The 23,051-nt window shown below is 39.5% G+C and overlaps 2 protein-coding genes and 1 long non-coding RNA gene across 4 annotated transcripts in view; 2 read left to right on the top strand and 1 right to left on the bottom strand.

The window, feature by feature from the left end:
• LOC117756320 overlaps positions 1-11,612 on the top strand; it is a 15,276-nt gene extending 3,664 nt beyond the window's left edge. The window contains exons 2-3 of the long non-coding RNA XR_004612781.1: positions 7,619-7,624; positions 11,601-11,612. This is a non-coding gene — a long non-coding RNA (uncharacterized LOC117756320). The remainder of the gene's footprint in view (positions 1-7,618; positions 7,625-11,600) is intronic.
• The window catches only part of LOC117756218 (histone H1-like), a 266,131-nt gene that overhangs the window by 104,418 nt on the left and 138,662 nt on the right, over positions 1-23,051 (top strand). The window lies entirely within an intron of this gene.
• On the bottom strand, positions 4,312-23,051 carry LOC117756201 (ovarian cancer G-protein coupled receptor 1). Of its 2 annotated transcripts, none has more exons than XM_034576610.1 (8): positions 22,810-23,051; positions 8,042-8,305; positions 6,961-7,110; positions 6,117-6,250; positions 5,622-5,844; positions 5,286-5,466; positions 4,821-5,200; positions 4,312-4,462 (listed from the first exon to the last, which is right to left on the bottom strand). In XM_034576610.1, the coding sequence occupies exons 2-7, from the start codon at positions 8,126-8,128 to the stop codon at positions 4,836-4,838; spliced, it is 1,140 nt and encodes a 379-aa protein (XP_034432501.1). In that variant the 5' UTR covers positions 8,129-8,305; positions 22,810-23,051; the 3' UTR covers positions 4,312-4,462; positions 4,821-4,835. The 2 variants fall into 2 exon arrangements, with proteins under 2 accessions (XP_034432501.1, XP_034432502.1); XM_034576611.1 differs by lacking the exon at positions 22,810-23,051 and adding an exon at positions 22,408-22,702.

Here is a 23,051-nt window from a genome sequence, read left to right as displayed (position 1 = left end):
CTTGTTGGTGTGTGAAGAATATACGCAGAAACATATAGGAGAAATGATGGCAGAAGCAGAAGAAGCTGTTTTTATACCGGTAAAAGAGAATCTTGCCATCTGGAGGAGTGAGGATCAGAGATTCATTAAGATCATGATCTCTGCTCAAGGACAAGGAAAGCCACAAACTGTGCGGATGACACATGAGTCAATTTGCAGTGCTAAGATGGACTCAGACTTAATGAGAGAAGAGATGCTGCGACAAGTTCCAGAATGTTTGTGGTCTCGGCATAGTACCGATATTGGACTTGTGAAGTCAGCCCAACCAGTGAGAGCTGAACCCCGACCAGGAGTCAAACCTCCTTGGAAGAACCAGTATCCACTGAAGGAAGAGGCAATCCGAGGAATTGAACCACAGATTGAAGGACTTTCGAAAGCGGGTATTTTGAAGATAACACAGAATCCCCAGAGTAACACGCCTTTGTTGCCTGTAAAGAAGCCAGATGATTCATATCGCCTGGTACATGATTTGAGAGCGGTGAATGAAGTGGTAGCTGATTTTCCAGCAGAAGTGCCGGATCCACATACTTTGTTAGCCTAAATTCCTCCAGATGCGACACATTTCACAGTGTTAGATTTATGTGGTGCGTTTTTCAGTGTTCCACTTAGTATAGAAAGTCAAGGCTTATTTGGGTTCACGTACAATGGACAGTGTTATGAGTATAAGTAACAGTAAAGATAACAATTTCAAGATTTGGATAATGGAACTGATCTGAGTAGTCCTAATGTGAACTTCATGCAAAGGAACTATGGTGACACAGCACTAAGCCAAGTACAAGTGTGGATGAAAGAATGTGGGTTTCCAACTGGGGGAAGTTTTAGTACAAGACAGCTGAAACAGCTGAGACTGAAGCTAGAGGAGAAAGAAAAAGTAAGTCAGGCCAGAAATGTAAATCTTACATTTCAGGCAGATAGGAAGGTATGTGGAATGTGGTTAGAAGATAGCCATGGTAGGGTTCTAGTTCTGTCAGGGACATTACCATTAAGGAAGTATGTTTTGTATAATGACATGAGGTGGTTGAAAATTAAAGATGATTGTTCACTTGTCCTGCGTAAAGTTACATGGGAAGACCAAGGGGAATACATGTGTACTTATTTAGAACCGGAGTTTAAATTTGTTTCATATCAAAATTATTGGATAAAAGGTCATATAACTCATAAAGTGACACTCATGATAAAAGATTTGAGTCCTATTGGAGTTTTCACGGTTACTAAAGGGGTTCAGGAACAATTTACCACAGTAACCACTCCAAGGGTGAATAGTACACAGATGAAGCTTGTTACTTTAGCTCCAGAAACAACTAAGAGTGTTCATACATCAACTCAGGCTACTACTCTAGCTATGACTTTGAAGGGGATGAATGCTACAACAGTGACGACATCTTTGACGTCTACGGCATTTGTAAATGTGACGCAGACATCTGACATGACACCTTTGACATTTAAGGATGTGGTTAGTGTAACCCAGAAGCTAATGTTAAAGATAGAGCCTAGGGTGAACAGTAGTAATGAGATTGTTGGAGTTAGAGAACAGATGATGGAAGAGAATGATGCAGATTCATCTGTGACAGCTCAGAGGACTGATTCAGACGTAGATAATGACTTTTTTGACTCTGCTCAGACACCAGAACACATGACTGATCAATACCATACATTACAAAAGAGAGAAACTAAATGGAAGGCGTTTGGGTTTGATCCTTCAGTATTACAAATTGCAGACCCATGGGCAAGTAGGAACTTATGGTTCCAGCAATTAACTCATTCCGTAAGGTCGGTTACGAATTGGAATGGTCCATAACGTAACATGTATTGTTGACTATAACAATTAATAAGGGTGGCACTGTAGTTAGCACTGTTGCTCAAAGCAAGAAGGTTCACGGTTTGAACCCTGATGTTTGTGGTGGAGTTTGTTTTCCCCAGGTACTCTCACTTCCTCCCACAGTCCAAAGAAGTTTCGATGTGAGGGTGAATGGTTGTTTCTCTCTATATGTCTGCCCTATGATTTGCTGGCCATCTGTCCCTGACACCACCTGTCGCCCAGTGTCAGCTGGGATTGGCTCCAGCTGCTCCTGCTACCAGTAAATGCAATGTACCTGCAGCATAAGCAGGAGTTCATTAATAATCATGAAAGCACTACAAGTTTATTTTTTACCACTTTTAATTTTTCCTGCACCTCAAAATGGAATGATATTTTACAAAAATAATTTATATTGCGAGAAGTAACCACAACTCGAAAGGAGGAGAAAACATGGAACACTCAACACTGACAAACATATTTCAGTTTACTGTGATTATAGAGAACAACTCTGTTATGCATCTTGCCACTCTGTTATGCATCTTGCCACTTCGGCATACAAATTGGGAAGACTGGGATTGAAGCGCTGACCTTCCGGTTAGCCTAGCCTAGCCCCTATAAAAATCTTTAACTTAATGAGCATTCAATATAAGTTGTCGACGCCATCTCAGGTACATCCGACGTCACTGAGTTACTTCCGCTGCGAGCTGACTGGCTTCAGTGGAACTTCGGCATTTCTTTACAAAAACAACTCAAACAAGAAAAAAAGAGGATAAAGAAGCTCGGTCCGGACCGACACAATTTACAGATTCAGCAGCAAGTGGGACAGGGACTAGCTTACACCCGGTGCTTCTCGCGCTCTTCTTATGAGAAACAGGTGACTAACTGCATGTGGTGTAAGTGATGCATTTTATTCCTTCACCTATTTGCTGTTTCAAAGTGTCGGCAAACGGTATGAAAGTTGCCTCTGGCTTTCGGTTGTTTGACCCCGACAAAAAGAAAAAAAAGGGCAAGAAAACTGAAAAGGTCACACTGCTCCCACTTCCTGTTATTGACACCACCAGCGTCAGAGAGCAAAGGCTGAGGTCACATTAAAACCACACCAGTATGCACAGAGAACAAACGTGCACACACACACAATAGTATGGCTCTACACAGCAAACACACACAATTAAAAGCATAGCTGTCCTTTAGTTTGCATACAGTTTCATACTTTTAGAAAAATATCACCTTCATGTTCATATCTGTGAAGAGGTCATTTGAACATTTATTATTATAACACAATATTTTGAACATTATGTTCGTAACAACCATAGCTTTAACAATATTTGATCTATGTAAGAATGTCATATTATGAGCATAACAATATAGAACTATTCCCATGCACATAGCAACATGTAAACACTGGATATTGTTCTCCTGACATTCATCGTTTCATAGCACAGGAGCAGAACACGTCATATACTGATCACCCATCTGCATTCACTGACACCTTCATGGACATTTAAATTTGCCACAAGACATTGACTCACAAAAAAGCATCACTTTCTTAAAAAATGACATTCATGAAGAATAAATAGTAACACTTTTTAAAACAGATGTAAGTTATTACAAACCTTTAATTAATAATTCAAGTTAGCATAGAAGTTAGCAAAGAGGGAAATACAGTCTGGTCAAACCATTAAAATGTGTTAAAAGCAAGACTGCTTAACTTTTGATGGAAGAAACAATGAACTGACAAAGGAAACGTTGAATCTGTAAGCAATGAAACACACCAGTAGCTTATGGTGGCTTATGTTACCAGTGTAACAGACATTACTGTCTGCTGACTTGATGACTCTTTACTACTTGAGCTGCTGTTGATCTTTGCACATTTACCATCATCACTTGTCATTTTAAAGGAGACATAAGATGCTTTTTCAGATTTCAGTGTGTTATATATTGTGCGATAAAGGGATCTCCTCTCCCCAACAGACAACACTGAAGTACCTGAATTACCTCATCAGTAGTCCGGCCCATACTTACACATTATCATGATGTCATGTGACATTATGAGACAGGCTGCCCCAAATTTGCAAAATGTGCAGCTAGTCGGACACGCCTCCTAACAAAGTCAGGTAAAGTGAAACCGGAGGCCACCTTTTCCTACACGCACTGGAAGCAGTTGACCAGTCACAACAGATTGTACAAACTGGCCAATCAGAGAAGACTGGGCTTTTTTGGAGGGCAGGCTTAAAGAGACAGGAGCTGAAACCAATCGTTTCAGACAGAGGCTTAAAAGAGGGGCTGCAGCCATGGACAGTATGAGGAGAGATGTTTTTTCTGAACATGAGAAGAAAAAAGATCACAAATTAAAATGATCAACCTGAATGTAACAAAAAATTGTGTCTCTCAACTAAATTATGCCATGTCCTCCATTGGGTGGTAAGTTTGTTCACGCTGGCAATATGACTTTATTATACACTAGTGAACTGGTATAGCAAGTATTATGGTAACTGTTGTAAAAACAATGCACCTAAGAGTGGATGAAGTTGGCTCACCTGATTTTGTCCATGCCCAGACACAATATAATTTCAAGCTAAACCACATCAGGCTTTTGTTAATGGTTTAAAGTTGATCTATAAAGCATAAGTAAAATGGATTAACCATTAATAAAGCCTTTACTTACGTCTTCACTCATAAAGGGTGCTATGTTTAATACTTCTCATTTAAAGGAATACTCGCAAATTCCCACCCAAGGGTTACATATTCCAGCAGTATTCATTACAGGTACCACCACATGAAACATAACAATGTAAAGACATTTACAATGACAAAGATTAGTCTTAGAATCTGTCTCCTCTTTTTATTCCCGCTGCTCTGAGGCCTCTGATAATACAGTTTCTGATTGGTCCCCAGATTATGTTAGTTTTAGTCAGTGTCATCAATCCTCTCTGACCATTGGCTGAGCTCCTCCATTGCTGTCACACAGCTGGATTATCCATCACTGTCCAAACTTTTGTCAATGTTTGTTACTTTGTACAATTGAGGGTATGATTGTTTTTTCATCCATCTGTGTAATTAAAATTGTGTCTTTGATGGCAGGGTTTGTTTTTACATTGTTGAGTGTGCTGGTGTGAGTGAGAAGCATCACTGTTGGCTGGCCGTTGTTCTCGTCAGTGGCGACCTCGTGGGAATCTGTAGCTGGGTTGGCGGGACTCGCTTTGCCACGGCGACAGCAGCAACGGAGTATCCTGGCAAAGGGTCGGATTACGGCTCTGTACAGGCTGTGGCGGGCACTTTCGCTGACGAAGCAGTAGAGAGCAGGATCCGCCACGCAGTTCAGGGTGGTCAGCAGCAGGGACAGGTGGTAGTAGTTAAATATTTCTAGGAAATAAGAATACAGGTGATCTGGTTAAGATATGTTTTCACTCTCACTCACCAGAATATATTTGCAGAGATGAAGCCGTACTTGAAATAAAGTCGCAGTCCCGCTCCAGGAGGGTGCGTACTAACAAGAAGACATGGTATGGGGAGAAACAAACAAGGAAGATGAGAATGGTGCTGCTGACCAACTGTCGGATCCTTATCTTCTGAATCGGCTGTGTCCCTGCGCTCCGGCCCACAGCGCGGAGGACGCACAGGTAGCTGACCTGGACAGAAAAAAAATGTATCTCATCATTGTTACATCCATGAAAACCCCTGTGTGGGTGACAGTTTTTAAAATATAAATGTATCCATTTAAATGTATTTCAAGTGTAATAATGCCACTGTGCTACAATAACTGAGAAAAAAGATATGATCCTACCGACAGAATGGACAGCGGGAATACAAAGCCAATTGTGAAGCGGTAGACGTTGATTGGGTACTCCCATGGCTCCATGGGGTAGTGCTCGAAGCACACTGATTGGTTCTTGCGGTCTTTGCTCAGTTCTTTGTGGCGGAAGAAGACCACGCCTACTGCAATCTCCTTCAGCCAGATGATAGCACTAACAAGCCATGCTGCATTCATAGAGCGGAGATAGGTGAATCTGGAGGTTTAGAAAGAATAGTAAAGATTAAATACACATCTTATGTACCACACATTTAATTGTCTGATTTTACTGGAGAAATGTGGTTGTTAATTTTACCAATTCAATAAACGTGATGACTTATATTAAGTTGTATATTTAAAGTAGCTTTTGGAAGAACTGGTAAATTCCTTGTTTCAGTGCATTAAATTACATGAATGTCAATAGTAATAGTAATCGTTACGGAGTAACAGTGGTGAATGGTTCGACGGACGTCTAACCATCAAACTTACCTTAAAGGATGGACCACAGCCAGGTAGCGATCCAGACTGATACAGCACAGGAAGCCAATGCTGATGTAGATGTTTTCATAGAGTAGGAAGCCACACAACTGACACAACCATTCCCTGTGACTCCAATCGTCGTCCTGAACCAACACATATACACTGTTTTTATCAAGAACATCATACTGACACAGGGGGCCTATCCTATACTGTGTACACCATCTTTGCTAGTTTCAGATTGATGATGAAGATGGTGGCCATAAAGAGATGATCATGATCAGCAACAATTCACAGATAGACTGTGACATTCAAACCATGATTGATTGGTGTTAATAGGCCCAAAGTGGTCCGAACTCGACTTCAAGTCAGAGCCGACCACATCTACTGTTCCTGCTGCTGAAGAAGATTGGTTGCCCCCACATTTTCTCAGCATTATCATTTCCTTCCATGAAGACATGCAGGGTGTAGTCAGCTACGATGGGGAAACCTCAGAGCGGCACCAGCTTTGTTCGGCATTTTCCTCTCGTTGCTATTGTTATTATTATTATTTAATTCAACCACAGATTGCGCATTTGAATCGAAGCCAAGGTTACAGTCAGACTGACAATGTGCAACTAATGTAGCTCATCATGTATGTATTTGTATATCTGCTATTATAACATTATGAACAGCAGCAGTGACGTTTTCAGTTCTGATTCTGATGGGTTTTGTTATACAGATAGTTTGTCTATTGGTAAAGCAGGCTAGGTGAGTTAATTTAACATCCTTATAAAACGTTGCACTATCCAATGCTTTCAGTGAGTGGTGGTGCATTTAGCAAATTAAAAGTATAACAGAAAACATTTTATTTTACCTGAAAGATATATTGGAGCCACAGTGGTAACGATGCCAGGTACAACAGATCAGATACAGTGAGGTTCATTAAATAAACTCCCAGTTCATTCTTCTGCTTCAGCTGTACAGAAGCATGGTACAGAGAGTAGATGTTGGAGGGAACACCAACCTGGAATCATTAAGATCATTCATTGTTATTATTCGGATTCTCTGTAACAGCCAGTTTTATTTCACACTGCCCTTCTCTCCAGCCAATCCCAGCTGACATTGGCTAAGAGGCGGGATAAATCCTGGACATACAGAGATTCAAATTGGGAACTGTCTCGCTGTGAGGCGACAGTGCAAATCACAACACCACCGTACGCCCCTACAAAGAATCCCCATATTGGGAAATTCCGAATGCAGTATCAATCAGTCACAACATTGTTATGTCCAATTTAAACATGAACAACATAACAATAAATATGAAAACGCATCCTAATCACTTTCTTAATATCAGCAAATACTATAAGAACAACTTTGGTGTATGGCAGATATGATTAGTAAACACTTGAGCAAGGCAATGGAAATATTGTAGGGCTCACTTTATATTCATGACACTGACCTCCACTTACTTTCCACCATGTTACTTCAATAAAGAAAGACAAATTTAGGATTCACAATGCTTATGTAATAAGATGTTGGTAGGTTGAGTTGGGTGCAGAATTAATTTGGAGATAATTGTTATGCTAAACTTTGTGATTGAGGGTGCATTGGACCCCCATATTGGACCCCTACACAACTTTGGCTAGACTATGGACAATTTAGTCTACAGTTAGTAGGGAGGACACCGACCTCCAGGGAGGCCCTATAAGGTTGGTGACACGCCCCCCCCCCAAAAATAAATTCTTCTGAAAATTTCCGCCATTGAAATCAGGAATACCACCTGAAAAGTTTGTTTGGGTACCCTGTTGATGGAGCTCAATTCTACTTATACTGCAATTAGGACATGTTTTTTCTGAGTTGTTAATACCTTTTTCTGTAAACAAACATGAACTTGTATAAGGAATTCAGATACCTTAACAGTTTTGTTCAGGTATTCAACATATTCACACACTTACCAATAGTACAAGGATATACACACTGGAGAAGAGGTACTGGTGGATTTCATGGCTGATTGTGCAGTTAATCCTGTCCTCCTCAGACATGGTGACCGCCTTCACATCACACTCACACTAATTCAAATTAACATGGATGTTCTTACACATGTTCTTACGTTCTCATAACAAAAGAACTATTAACACACACACAAATCCTCATTAAACTGGTCTCCTCTGGTTGAGTATTGGTCTGGTCTGATTAGGTAGTCCGGTTTCATTTGGCCACTGTGAAACACAAAATAATTTAGCTTAGTATAAATTTAAAAAACTCTGATTTTATATTAGATATGGTCCTGTCACTGCTTTGAATTAAGGCTAGAGCTGTCATTGCCATGCCAGCATGCTAACATTGACAAAGCTAAAATATGATATCTACTATGTTTAGCATCTTAGCTCAGCCTCTTCATATCCTAACATTTTCTATCCTGCCCGAAACACTAAGCAGTTAACAAAAATGTCATTATTCATTAGGACGAATTACAATTTTGCACAACAGTAAAAGTTAAAGGATCACCTTACTTCAATAAAGTGTATACTAAGGAGACCTAGAATGTCTGTACTAAGTATATCGGTAAAGTTGTTGAGATCATTTTCCAAAAACCATTCAGATCAAAGTTATTGTGGGGCCACAAACATATTCACCAGAATCAAAAGGGTTCATCATCTGGGGACCATGGATGGCTGTGCAAAGCTTCTTGGTACTCCACTGAATAGATAGACATTGAATAGATTAGTCGTGAACTGCCCGACCAAACAAACAGAGTGACAGTGACATCCAGGTCACTGACACCATACAGTGGTTGATACAGAGTAAGTCGGAAGTGAAGAAATACATTGACTTCCTGTTGAAACTGTGACCGCATCATCTTCCTCGAAGTGATTTGCGTTTTGTCATGAAATGACTAATGTCATTCAACTGGTGACGGTGAAGTGTGCATCTGGCATTGACTTTCATGACAGAGTTAGCTGAGTCCATTTATAATTATATTCTGATATTAGAATGATCAAATACAGTTTTTCAGACCATTGTGACACTGTGTTGAATTGCAAACAATAGTGGCAGCAGTGTCACTCACAGCAAAGTCAGATTTACTCTTACAGGCTGCCAGACCACATTGCAATGAGTGGCACTCAAGCACTTCTCCTCAACTTACAAAGAGATAATGGCAGAGTGAGGAAGGATGACTGATGAGCAGTGAATGTGCAACTTGTGCAGCATTTCCCCTATAAAGCCTATAAAGTCTTCTTAGTTCAGCTTTGGGAAGATATGATGCGACATTTACAGTTACAATACACCAATTATTGGTAACTGGCTAAAACCCGCACCAGTGGTACAGAGAGCCTGTTTGACCAGCCTGCTCAATTACAATAGAGACAGCTCCTCATCATGCAGATATCTTACCATGTCTATATCAGTGGTGGCCAACTGTCCTCCACTGTGCACCCACACTGCATCACTGTGGCAGAAGCTGCTGTAAAACTTCTACTAATGCAGTATTGTTCAGAAGATTTTGTAACAACACACAACTTGAAAAATGTCACATGCCAATTCATTAGTTTTCTGCAGTTTTCACAGCCCTTAATAGGCCTTTTAATGTACTAAACTAGGCCGATAGCATGCCTGTGAGTAATGGGCTGTGGGCCCCTTACTCCTTGAATTAACTCAAGTGCAATGTTCACTTTAAATATGAATAATTTGATTCAGTGAAGTGCACAATGTATAGATAATATATAATAAGAAATAAAGGCTTTAAACCGGATTTCAACTTGGGGATTGTAGCACCACTACTGTATATAGGCAGTAGATGTTTTATGGCACAGGTAAATTTAAATGTGATGCTGAAAAAGCAGGTCAAGTAATTAAGTAACAGAGACAGTTATAATGCAAATATTAATGCAATATTAAAAATATCAACTATCATCATTGACTGTATGTATGGATGGACGTCATGACAGCGCCCCAAAAGTGGAGACACAGTGTCTGGCTGCCGTTTAAGTCATGAAACCTGCCTCCTCCATATTAGTGGATGGGACATGGATCAAAAATACAAAGTACACATCAAATCATTTTTTTTTCAAAGATGGTTTCTGTCATTGGACGTAGTTCTTATTACACAGATGTATGTTCTAGTTTCCGAGTTTCTGATAAGTTTGGTTTGATAGTGTAAAAACTGGGTGAAACGGGCCGTCAACCCTGCGGCTCCTCTCCATGATCACTACTGCAGACACAGGCTCCAAATGGGGTCACCAGTTCAAGATGAAACAAATATTTGAGATATTTTTAAGTTTGGTTTTAATTAGTTATTTGATGCTATAAAACAGAATGAAACGTCATGATTGATAGCTGAGACTAACTTGTGACCGGCAATGAAGATGTGAAATTTGAAAGTATTTGTTTGAGTTAATTGAATTTATTCCATTGATAAGAACATTTTCAGACCTTTTAACTGTTTTTTTACTTTTTTCTGTTGTATATTTAATATCAAATGGATTATCATCCAGAACAACTGAAGTTGACAGTTAACAGACTCTCCCCATCCCATCCCACTCAGTGAGATGAAGTGAGAAAAACGAAATCACAGAATCCAGGTGTGCCAAGCTTATAGAGACTTATATGTGCCGAAGCTGTATCCGCTGCCAAAGAGGTTTCAGCAAAGACCTGAATGAAGGGTCTGGATACTCGTGAATGAGAGATTTCAGATTAAATTTTCCACAAATGTGCAATTTTTCATAGAACCATATTTTCTCTTTGCCATTATTTCTTAGTGAGTTGGAATACTTTCTGAAGCCACTGTAAATGCCCCTTTTCTTTGAACACCAACTCCAGTGTAAGACTAGTCAATGGACAATGATGCCTCTGAATATAAACTATATTTCTTTGCTTTAGCATTTTTAGAATGGCTCCATAATTATATACCATAAAACCATTTAGAGCCACTTTGACACCACACACACCACACGCAGCATCTCAGTCTGTAATTCTGTGTGACCCGTCTTCCTAAATACACCACCTCCAGATTAAGGCACAGCTGGATATACTGTGCATTCTTTTAGAGTCAAGCTAAATCAATCTCTTAACCCTTTTTCAACCAGATGACTGGAATATATTAGATATAGCAATACTGAATGTTTTTGGGGGGAAATTTCATCTTTTTTTCGAAAATATATTTGCTCTGCACACTCTCACCCACCGATCCTGCCAGAGAGGATCTGATCTGACCAGGATACACAAAGTGACAGACTCACACTGTGCCCTCTATTGTTCACAAACACAATCTAACAACAGTGTGTGTCACAGGAATTTATCAAGATGCTATATGCAGAAGTGCAAAAACAGCCAACACACATTTCCTTGAGACGTTTGACATTTGCTTGAGGTTACTTTGTTATCAGAACCTGACACATGATTCATTTAGTCATTTCTACTTTATTGAACCAAACTAACTTCCCCCATTTTTGTGTAAAAAATTCCACCTGTGACTCATCATTCCCTCCACCACAGACCCCCACACTCCCTTAGAACAAGCATTAACAAACATCTCACTTCCCGCATTCAAACATTTGTCTGCTTGATTCACATACGTGATATTTAAGATTAATTCCCTGCATGCATAGGCATGATAGCTATAAGGTCAATGGCCTACAACTACACTGGAGTTGTTGTCACTGCTAACACTGAGACATCTGTCCTGAAGATTGATCGAAGTTGATTGAAGTCTACAATGGAGTAACACACAACTGACACTCAGGCCCATTTGAGGCTTTTGTCTTCAGTGTAAAAGTGAACGATTGGCCACCATTGGCGGTTCAAACAGAAGTCCCAGGTAGATCAACAGTCATGTAAACATGGAACCCTGGTGGACACAATTTGTCCCACGCTGTGACGTATCTCAGAGCACAAGAATTAGACACACCTGTTAACTGTTGCCCACCTTGGAACTGTCAAACCAGAAACATTGCGGATACACCAACTATGTGGGCTACACAAAATGCAATGCATCTACGCTAACAATGCAAGCCATTCCTGCTAGCTGCTAGCTGCTCCGATCAGAGTGCTGTGACTTAGACTGCAGCTCTGAATTCAGTTTTTCAAATGCACATTTACTAACCAACACATCTCACATGGAGGCTCTGACACTGAGAAGAGCAACAAGGAGCTAATGACTCTCAGTCTGATCAGAGTCAAACCTTATTATGAAAGGGGTAATCCACAGTTATTATGGTGTTAAAGTTGTATAAGAAACAGACATACAGCCTACAATATACATCAAATTACTATTACTAATCTTTTTCATCCAAAACCAATTCTGACACCTCAGAATTTGGGTATTGGGGTGAGGGTATCTGATATTGAATAACAATCAAATTCAATTATCTAAAGCAGAGGTCACTAACAGGCGGACCGCGGTCCGGGTCCGGACCCAGAAGCCGTCCCGTACGGACCCGGACCTACAGCCAAAACAGAAGGTTATGATTTAAAACCTGACGGGGCGCTTCTATTTGTAACCGGCGCAGCTTTTGTAGTCTTTACGGTAGTGGTTTAGCGGATGAGGAAACGCACAGACCAATTGCATGCGAGTTAAGCCATCCCACGTGATACTACTCAGCCAATCAAGTCTGTGCATTCCAGGCGGTAAACATTGCGACTCTACAGTGCAGACAGATGAGAGAGTTAGAGGCAGGTTACACATGAAAAGACGGTAGAAAGAAAAAGACAGATAGAGATACAGGTAGAGAAAACACAGGGAGACGGAGAAAGGGAGAGAAACAGATGAACAAAGTGGGGGAGTGGGATATAAGAGGGGAAGAAAGTGATTCTAAAACTGTTCAATTGTTAAGATGTGTTGAGATTTATTATCTGTAAAATTGGTTGAGACTTTTGAGTCAAGATGTGAAACAGAAAAAGGGAAATTCAAGCTTTTGCTCCCTTTATTTTATTTTTCTGAAGTTAAGCCCTTTATTTGAACATGCACAATTTTCACATTTTATTTATTTTCTCTTATTTTGAATTTCAGCCCTACTTTTATTTAGTTAATGAGAGAACATTATACATATCTGCAATCATACATATATGTTCAGTTCTATGTTACGTGACAATAAATATTGTCAAAGTTTTTGAATCGTACTGAATTCATTTGATTTGACAGTCAGGTATTTAGTACATGCAGATGTTGATACAACTACTAGGCTACTTAAATATATATCACAATAAATAGTTAGACATTAAGATCTTCCGGACCTTTGCTTCAAGAAATTTTCTCTAACTGGACCTCTTTAAATTTTAGTTGAATACCCCTGCTCTAAAGGTTCAGTGTGTAAGATTTAGTTGAAAGGGATCTATTGGCAGAAATTTTTTATAAAATAATCCTAGTGATGTTTTAACTAGTGTGTTTCATCTAAATTGTACAAATTGTTGTTTTCTTTACCCCAGAATGGGCCCTTTATATTTAAATACTTTATATTTTCATCAGGGGGGGGGAGTCCTCTCTACGGAGGCCACCATGTTCTTTTACAGTCGTCCAAACTGGACAAACTAAACCTTTTGAGTTTGTATGACAACTGAAGGCTACCACAGGTTCTCTGTCATGTTTGGAAGGGGAGGGTGAGGTGAGGGGTATTCAGCTGCAACATGCAACTTCACCACTAGATGTCACTAAATTATACACACTGAACCTTTAAGGGGAACATGTGAGATTATAGGAAGATCTCACCCTCAAATAATGATTGAAAAATAACTTTTTTCCACAAGGTTTGCATGGTAGGGTGCATGTTGCATGTTAGAAGAGTAATGCACAGTGCTGAGGTCGCAGATGGGGCAAAATGTTTTTGTGCATTCCATCTTTATTCTAAGCTTTATTCTTATTAAACATAAGGATGTGGGTGATATGAGACTTTTTATTTAACTCTATGCTTTTTTATGCAAAGCAGATAGTTTATAGTTCAAGTTTTTATCTCTTTCACTCAGTACAGGGAGCAGGTGATAATTCTAGGGGGTACTGTTAAAAGTCATGTGATCCATTTTCAATACAAAAAACATTGACCACATCATTCAGCTAAATTCTAGTTTTGGTCTGAGAGATACAATATAGCCAATAAAACTCTTACTGTAAATCACTTCGATGAATTCTTCTTTTTCAATAAAACTACAACTCAAGCTCAAGCCTGTGAAGTCTGCCAACAAAGGGAAAGTGGTTGGAACTTTTAATGTTTCAAGACAGCAACACAGGCAGAGAACAAGATGTCATCAGTTTTACCAAGAAGATACAATAATTCTTTATAATTACACATCTGACCTTAACCTCGGCCCTTTCCCTTTTCCCAAATCAATGGAAGTGCCTGGACTTTTATTTCATATAAATTCAACAGCAACTTTTCTTTATGGAATGAGTCTCTCTGTGATACTTTATTCACATAATATGGGATGAATGGTTGAGATGAGCAACACATATTAAGTGATAGTTCACATCCCTGGACAACTCATGACAGTTGTATGATTCCATTGGTCAAATTAATGTTAATTTAAATCTATTTTGACTCTATTTACTCATCCTTTACTAAAACACAAGTTGTGCAAAAAGATAGAAAAACACCATGCTTGTTTTAAACCAAAAGTCTGTATTTTTGCCTGACTAATAATAATGGTATTCAGTCGTGCTCACTTGATATCTGAAGTCATAAAAAATCTCTACTCTTCCCAGCCAACTAATTCCTAAACAATAATCATCTAGACAGTAACAGAGACCATATGACATAACTCGGAGGAGGCTAATCTGTGTGTCTGTGTGTGTGTGTGTGTGTGTGTGTGTGTGTAGACGCGTTGTCTTCACAAATGGTCGAAGCCTTTTTCTACAGGAAGACATGACTTCTACAGAGGATGGTTCCAGTGCAGAGGTTCAATTCTCCTAGTAAACAAACCACTCACTGAACATTCACGATTCTCCTTTTAGACCCCAAGATTAATAACTTTCTACAATACCCTGTGATCAATACCTTATTTCCCCAAGGATTCTGGAACATTAGTGCTGCTCCATGATCAGTGACCCTGACAGCAGTAACTGTGGCAACAGCAGCAGGTTCTAAATCAAACGCAAATGAGGGTCCTGTCACTGCTCCAGCCAACATACTGATACCACAATTTGACAGGTTACATATAAGATCGTCTCAGTAAAAGACAAATGGTTGATAATAGTCATATAAACACATTCCTTCCAAATCACAGGATGTTGTGTGTCACTCCACATCATCACATCACCTTTTCTCATTTGCACTTGTAAACATGGAAGCGATCCACTCTCCAGTGTTTGTTTCAGTTTACCACACAGCATCAATTACGCCTCAATTCCTGGAACGAGATTTTGTTTTTCAACACAGGCTGATGTGAAATGTCTTTTGGTTTTAGTCTCATGCAATTGCACCACAGCCCAACTTAGTCATACTGACCTTGTACTGACTGTTACATGATTCATATTAAACTAAAAGAGAGCATATCAACAAGCATGCTCCCTCTCACTCAAAAGTCTACAGGAGAAACAGAACTGGGCTGCATCCTTAACACAGTGTCACAACATGTGAATAAACTAAAATAAATAAAGCCCAGACCTGAAACCTGATTCAAAATGATGTGTAAATATTTAATCATGTGCCTGTGAAGTGGGTTGTTTTTATATCTGCACAGGCCTTCACCACAGTTTGTCATGGGTCTACAAATAAGATGTGGTGTTGTTGCTGCAGGGGTCTGCGTCTGTCTGTCTGTCTACTGTCTCTGTAAAAGTACCTGGTGGCTATGTTTGATTTATGATGCACTCAGAAAACCAAGAAACAGAGAAAACACACCAGAGTCTGACTGAAGTGAAAAAAGCAGGTTAGGTATCTGCACCTTGTCAACAGGGGCAGTTGGTAGCTGGTAGACGTCAATGTTACCACGTTACCTGCGACTTGTTGTGACTTTTAGTTGGGTAGACCATTTACATTCCCATTACTATTATTAGCATTAGTATTCAATTACGAATCCAAATTCAGAAAATGACACAAGTCAGACAAACTAATTATCAAGATCAGCTCATTTTGCATTTCTTATTTGGATTTGAGCATAAAATCTAAAGTATGAAAAAATGGTATTAGATTAATAAACAAATAACTGAATAACATTATTTTGTTTCTTTTTCAGATTTTGGATTCTTAATTGAATATGGAAATAACCAATGGTACAGAAATTATGCAGTAATTTTAATTGTGTATATATAACTGATAGGGAAGTTAAGTCCACAACTATGGTTTCCTGCTTCTTCTCCCCCAGACATTATCTTTATTTTGTCCAGCAGGTTGTAAATCAGCCTTCTGCTCCGTTCTTGTTGTTGATTTACAGTCTGCTTCAGCCTCTAACAGATATGATGTATTGTCTATACATCTATACAACAGGGTGTTCTTCCTTTTTACCAGAGCTGTTCATCAACTAATGTCACATCAAGTGAATAACACATGTTCACCTTGGAATGTAATACACTGGATGATGAGTACTGAGCTCCTCTGTCCCACCGGATTCAAACACATGTGGACATGATACCTCCTTGTCATCATCACTGACCCTCTCATTGTAATACCTGCCAACATCAACAGGATTTTAATCATAGATTTAAAGATTCATACTCCATATCTCTTTAAATTCTGCGTTCCCAACATCATCTCAGCACATGTCAGATTCAAACAGCTGATTAGTAGTTACTCTATCACAGAGTTTCAGATCTGGATCACACAGGCTTAATCATCAGATAATCAGTAAATACATTAATCTGGATTCCTTTTTTCTCATGATTAACTGTGAAGATTAATAAATTGAAATGATGTTTCCCCTGATAGCTCACAGAGATTGGGCCTCAGAGATGACGTAAAATATGATTTGATGCGTATTACGTTATCATGTAGCTTCACGCACACACACTCCTCTCCACTCTAAGTGTGTTCACTGAGGAGCATTCAGCCATGACTGCCCCTAAGGCTTTGGAAACCGTCACTCTGAGTAACATCACTGTATTTCTCAGTTTCCCTCTTTGATCCAGACATGGGTGCACAAAGTCTGACTTTGAATGTTGACAGTTGAATCAGATTAGGTGGTTTAATATGAATATTCAACGGTTAGTTTTTCTTATAGACTATGATGTAATGCTTCATTGAACTGCCAGATTTTTGAATTGGGTTTGGTGGAAAGGTCAGGGTGACAGCAACAAGCTACTATGGCAGCAAACTAGGGTGGGCATCAAAAATGTATGTTGGTATTAAGAGCTTTCTTGAAATATGATACAATATAATATAATACCAACATTTTGGTGCATTATATATTATTTGGGATAAAAATAAAATACCAAACTTTTAATTTAATTTTTAAAAATGTTATAATTTAAAAGTTTTCTCTACTAAGCTAATGGCGGCAAGCAAAGAGTTAAATACATTTGCATATCCCAAAAGTATTAAATATCTTGTGTTTTCTTTCTGAATGTACTGACAGTGCACACATTCCATCACACCCTTAAATCGTGCTGGCAGTAAGAGTGGATCAAAACATCACAGCAGGGATGATTATGCAAACCGTCCGCCATAATAAGAGACTTCCCTGCTTCTAAATAGTATGTGGGGATATCTGAAACCCTCACTGGCCTTTTGTCTCTATCTTTACAGCTAAGCGCTGAATGTTGTGGTGTTTTTGGAACTGCATTTCCCAGAGATCACCTGCCCTCAAAACAGCAATATGATATATAGTACTTTTTCTGACCTGTGAATGTCAAAAACCCCAGAAAACATACCAGTGTTGCTAGTATGAGGACATTACTGTGTCTAGTTTGCAATGCACATTTGTCCATTAAATGTTGTATAAGAATAATTTCATATTTAGGATAATTAGGATTAATCTATAGTGGAATGAGACAAAGACAAGCTTTCCCACAACTTTCAGGAACTCAAGATAGATCTGATGTAGTTCTCATTGAAAGCTAGTTTCCCCATTAGGAAAAACAATCAACCAATCAGAGTTTTGTGGATGGGATTTTGAATAGAGTTTTCATCTTCTTATATAAATACCTGGCAGCATTTATGGAAAATATCAACAGAAAAAAAGGCAATAAACCTTGATAACATATCGGTTTGTTGTAATTTGTTGTAAACTTACAGAAGTAACAACTGATCAACTGTTATTGCAATGTGTTCTTACCGATCACCACTACCACAGCTTCAATGTCAACTGAAAATGTCAACAACTGACGGAATCAGTCTGTTGGTTTGTATAGTTAACATGAAGACAATGTCAGACAGAATAAAATATATCAGCAATAAGTAGTATTTCAGTCTAAAAACTAGGCTGAACCCTACCACCACTCTCTGTGTGTTCCCTGACACTATTAAGTGAACACATTTAAAAGGGATAAACCATGACAGCACAATATTAGCTTGAATAGCTAAGGTAACAGCACCCTTCAATAAGCCACAGCCTCAAGCAGAGGTGAAAGTCTCAAAATGCTGATTCAAACAACCATGTTCAATTTGCCGACGATGCAGTCCATTCACCATTCAAAGATAATTCAGTTAGCAAAACAGTAGATGAATTGTTCAAAGGCACTTCTTTAAATGAGGACGTATAGCACTGTGAATCACAGCTGAGCCCAGTCCCCAGTAAGAGGCGCTCCACTGGTGAAAGGTACTGATTACGTTAGTGCCAATGGTTATTCACTGAAATCAGTTCACGTTGAAAATTCATTGATTCACTGAGATTCATTCACACACACTGAAAACAACCAGTAAGGGCCCATGTAATTTTAACTCCAGTTGATACTGTGGTTATGTGTCACAACTATAATGCAGTACAATGTGATTCTATGATATGTCAGACATAGAGAGGCAAAAACTATATACATTATTCTTGTCCATCAACTGCTTCCCATGTGACAGCAGCAGTAAATGTGATACGATATAAAGGTCTCAGTATCTGAGAATTCCATTTTATCTGTGGTATTCTATTAAGAACAAAAGCCTATCCAGCTTTTCTTCAAATTAAGATAAAAGCTTAACACGAGCCAGTTTCATGTCATAATAGTGTAAAATCCTGAGAGACGGACAAGCAAAATGATACTGGAGATGAAACAGAGCTATAGTACATTTGAATCAACTGCTGGCTCCAGCTGAACCCCTTCAAAGAAGCCCAGAGTCATGAAATTAGTCTTCTTTTATCCCTGGACCCTTACTGAAGGAGTGTGAGACCACTCAACCTCCTTATGGCATCAGAGTGCTTGAAACCTCTTTGATTGTGGCACCGTGCTATCAATGGTCCCTCTAGGGGGTTTGAAACCTTTTGGAGGATCTGACAAAAAGTGGTCAGGTCGAAGTTTTGTCATTTCACACCTGGCATTAGAATGTGCCATTGTCAATTGTCATCCTTCAACTCTCTTGAAAACCTGCTGGACCTTCTCACATGATTTTAGGTTTTTTTTGTAGGTTAGGTTTGTAGGGGCCCTGAGAGCATCCAAGATAGTCTCTAGCAGGACTCAGAACTTCCTCGTGGGCTTGATTGACGGCCACTTTGGACCTGGGAGTGGACATTGTGCTATAGATGGATTGCTGGTCCCTAGATGAACCTTTTAAGATCCATATGCACCCAGAACCCCCTTGTTGAGACCTCCATTTGGACCACTGCCCCCCCTCCAGGGCCCCTGACAGTCCTCTGTCTCTACACCTTGCACCGACATCTCAGCTGGATTCTATGTTTTAGGCCACTGACAATGCATACAGACATTGGCTTTTTCTGCCTTTCTGTTTATGTCTGCAATGCGTCAAGATGGACTTGTCATTGATGAATGAGGTTGATGTACAAAAAGGACCACTGCACGCTGTCTGACCACTACACAATATCTGGGCAGAGACCCAACAGTGGTAGCAACAGATGCCAATTTACTTTACAAGTACGAGGATGGCCAATTTAATTCAGCAATTGTGTGTGTACCAGAACTGTTCAATATGTGGAAGTAGTGTCTGACAGTTGTCCAGCTGGATGTGGGCTGGATGTGGGCTGAGGAACTAGCCCAAAATATCGGAGCCAAGTATTCATATAAGTTATTGTGAGTAAAACTCAATCGAAGATAAAGTTTATTTTTACGAGTGTCGCTATTTACAACTCAATTGTTCTTCATTTCCTGTTTCTATTATCTGGTTATAGTTTGATGCCTTTAGTATGTCAAGTCTGATACTCATTTGGTCTGTTCTGCGACTCATGCTGCTAATTTAAATGCTGAGCACTAATGCTTTGCGAAAGACGGATTCAAATGTATCTTAAAGAGTTTGTATTTGTTATAAGCAAATACCTCATTGTTCTGACTGTCTCAAATCTTTGTAATGTATGGTAGAAATCAACAAACTGCAAGTTGGTAGACAGCTTCCTGGAAAAAAACTAAAACAAAACCTTAAAGGTTCAGCGTGTAGACTTTAGTGACATCTAGTGGTGAAGTGTCATGTTGCATCTAAATACCCCTCACTTCACCATCTCCTTCCTAACATGAAAGATAACCTATGGTAGCCTTCAGTTGTCATAAAAACTCAAAAGGTGTTTTGCAGCATTTACTACTGTAAAAAACATGGTGGCCTCCGTAGAGAGATGAAAAAAAGTAATTTGATGTATATTGTATATTCATGTTCTATTTCTGCCAATAGATCCCTTTTACCTAAATCTTACACACCGAACCTTTAAACTATTGAATGACACACCTCAACTCTCTCTGTGCAGCTATTGTAAGCTTTTGCAGTATGGGTGAAGTGACCCTTTAAGAAGTGGTCCAGGTATCGATGTGTTTAATCAGTCACTAAGTAAATAAAAGTGTGTGTCTGCTGTGCTGCACATCAGTGAGTTAGTGGGGTTGTGAGAGAGAGCATGGAGCAGACAGAGCAGTGAGGTTAACCAGCAGTAGACTCTGGGATGCAGCCATGACACATGTGTCTAAAGGTGATACGATAAGATCAGATTATTATTACATTACATTTCATTTAGCTGAAGCTTTTATCCAAAGCGACTTACAGTAAGTGCATTCAACCATGAGGGTACAAACCCAGAACAACAAGATTCAAGAAAGTACAATTCGCTTCAAGAAAGCCAAACTACAAAGTGCTATAAGTATGTGCCATTTAAGTGCTACTAAATTCTTAGTTTAAACTTTATTTATTAATTTTTTATTCAAGGTATAGTCGGAAGAGATTTGTTTTTAGTTTGCGGTGGAAGATGTATAGATTTTCTGCTGTCCTGATGTCATTGGGGAGCTCATTCCACCATTTAGGAGCCAGAGATGATAAGACTATTTGATCCCACATCTGGGAAATCCCCTGGCTACAGCAGCAGACAGGTCAAAATGAGGTAGACAAGAGAATACAACAGAGTAATAATAATTGAAAATAAAATAAACCCTTCACTACAGAAAAAAATATTGTTTGTATAGATAAAAAAGTATTTCAGAAAAGTGCAGTGGTACATGATGATTGCAAAATAATGTAAAAGCATAAGGTGATACTGGCAAAATTAGGATACTGATGTGAAAAAAGACCTTTAACAGAATGATAAATATGGTCTGATATGCTACATGATATGATTATGCTACATAAGTAGTGTGCAGAGGATAGCGATGTGGAACATAATGTAAAAATAGTTAAGAATAGTGCAAGTCCTATAGATTGTGATGATAGAAAAAAAACAGCCAGTATTTATTTAAGTTTATGCTGTTGTAGAGTCTGACAGCAGCGGGAATAAAGGACCTGCGGCAGCTGTGGGTGCAGCAGCCTGCTGCTGAAAGAGCTGCTCGGGGCCTCCACAGTGTCGTATAGGGGGTGAGAGGTGTTGTCCATGATGGAGTTCAACTTCGGTAACATCCTCCTCTCACCCACTTCCTCAGTGAAATCCAGAGGGCAGTCCAGGACTGAGTTGGCTCTCCTAACCAGACTGTTAAGTGTTTTTCTGTCCCTCTCAGTGCATCCACATCCTCCTCATTGTCACAGCAGCACTAAACTCTGCCAAAATCCACACCAAATCTACAGCACTCAAATTTAGAAGTTTGTGTGTGATGTCTAGAAGTTTTGATTTTCTTCTCAACAGCACAATCACAACATCCCCATGATACTGACATATGAATTTAACATGTACCTGAGCTCAACAGAGGTTCATATTGAATTGATATGTTGTCCGTGCAGACAAAATAAACAGACACCCAACAGGTGCAAGTGGACTGGCTTACAGTCCATGTTAGGCTGCATCCCACACTTCTCTATCAGTCAATGATCCATGCATGGTAACTCTCTATGAATATTACATGAAGCTCTGCTCTCCACCAGCCATAGAAAGGACTGTGTGAAGCTTTCCCCCTCCAGCTGCACACAGTATATGAAGTCCAGTCACACAGGGGAAGTGTTGTGTTGTCTCTCAGCAGCAGCAGCTACTGACAGGACTGAATAGTTAAGATAAATAAGGAATAAATCTGGATTATGCAAACATTAAACCCTGTCGTCCTGCCCTCCTCAGAATAAACTAACGTTCACTTTGCCTTTGATGTTTCAACCGCAACACAGCGAGTCACATTCAACAGGATGTAAAGACGGAGCATGTCTGTCTCAGATATAATAAACCTGAAACTCACACACGCTCTACTGATGGAATCTTAACTTCAACCAACAATTACTGACATGTTCATGAAATAAAGACGATCGGGTCTTACCGAAGCTGTCCTCTGTGAAGCTCTGCATCAAACTGACTGCTCTCTCTCTCTCTCTCTCTCTCTCTCTCTCTCTCTCTCTCTCTCTCTCTCTCTCTCTCTCTCTCTCTCGCTGTCGCTCTCTCTCACTCTCTCTCTCTCTTCCTGACTTACGCACTAAAGCATGTTGAAATATGCAGCCTCTGAATAAGAATGAATGCCGCGACAGTGGTGTTGTTTTCACCTATTGTGTGTGTGTGTGTGTG

Source organism: Hippoglossus hippoglossus, chromosome 22 (genome assembly GCF_009819705.1).
Source record: "Hippoglossus hippoglossus isolate fHipHip1 chromosome 22, fHipHip1.pri, whole genome shotgun sequence".
NCBI lineage: Eukaryota > Metazoa > Chordata > Actinopteri > Pleuronectiformes > Pleuronectidae > Hippoglossus > Hippoglossus hippoglossus.
Note: the sequence above shows the minus strand (reverse complement) of the source record. Positions and strands in the feature narration are given on the sequence as shown.

Excerpts from the sequence above, each read along its gene's own strand:
- LOC117756201 (XM_034576610.1), bottom strand. The coding sequence starts at position 8,128 with ATGTCTGAGGAGGACAGGATTAACTGCACAATCAGCCATGAAATCCAC. Across the intron at positions 7,111-8,041 it reads TGTATATCCTTGTACTATTG|GTTGGTGTTCCCTCCAACAT; the intron begins GTAAGTGTGTGA and ends TAATGATTCCAG. Across the intron at positions 5,845-6,116 it reads GCTGTGGTCCATCCTTTAAG|ATTCACCTATCTCCGCTCTA; the intron begins GTAAGTTTGATG and ends CTAAACCTCCAG.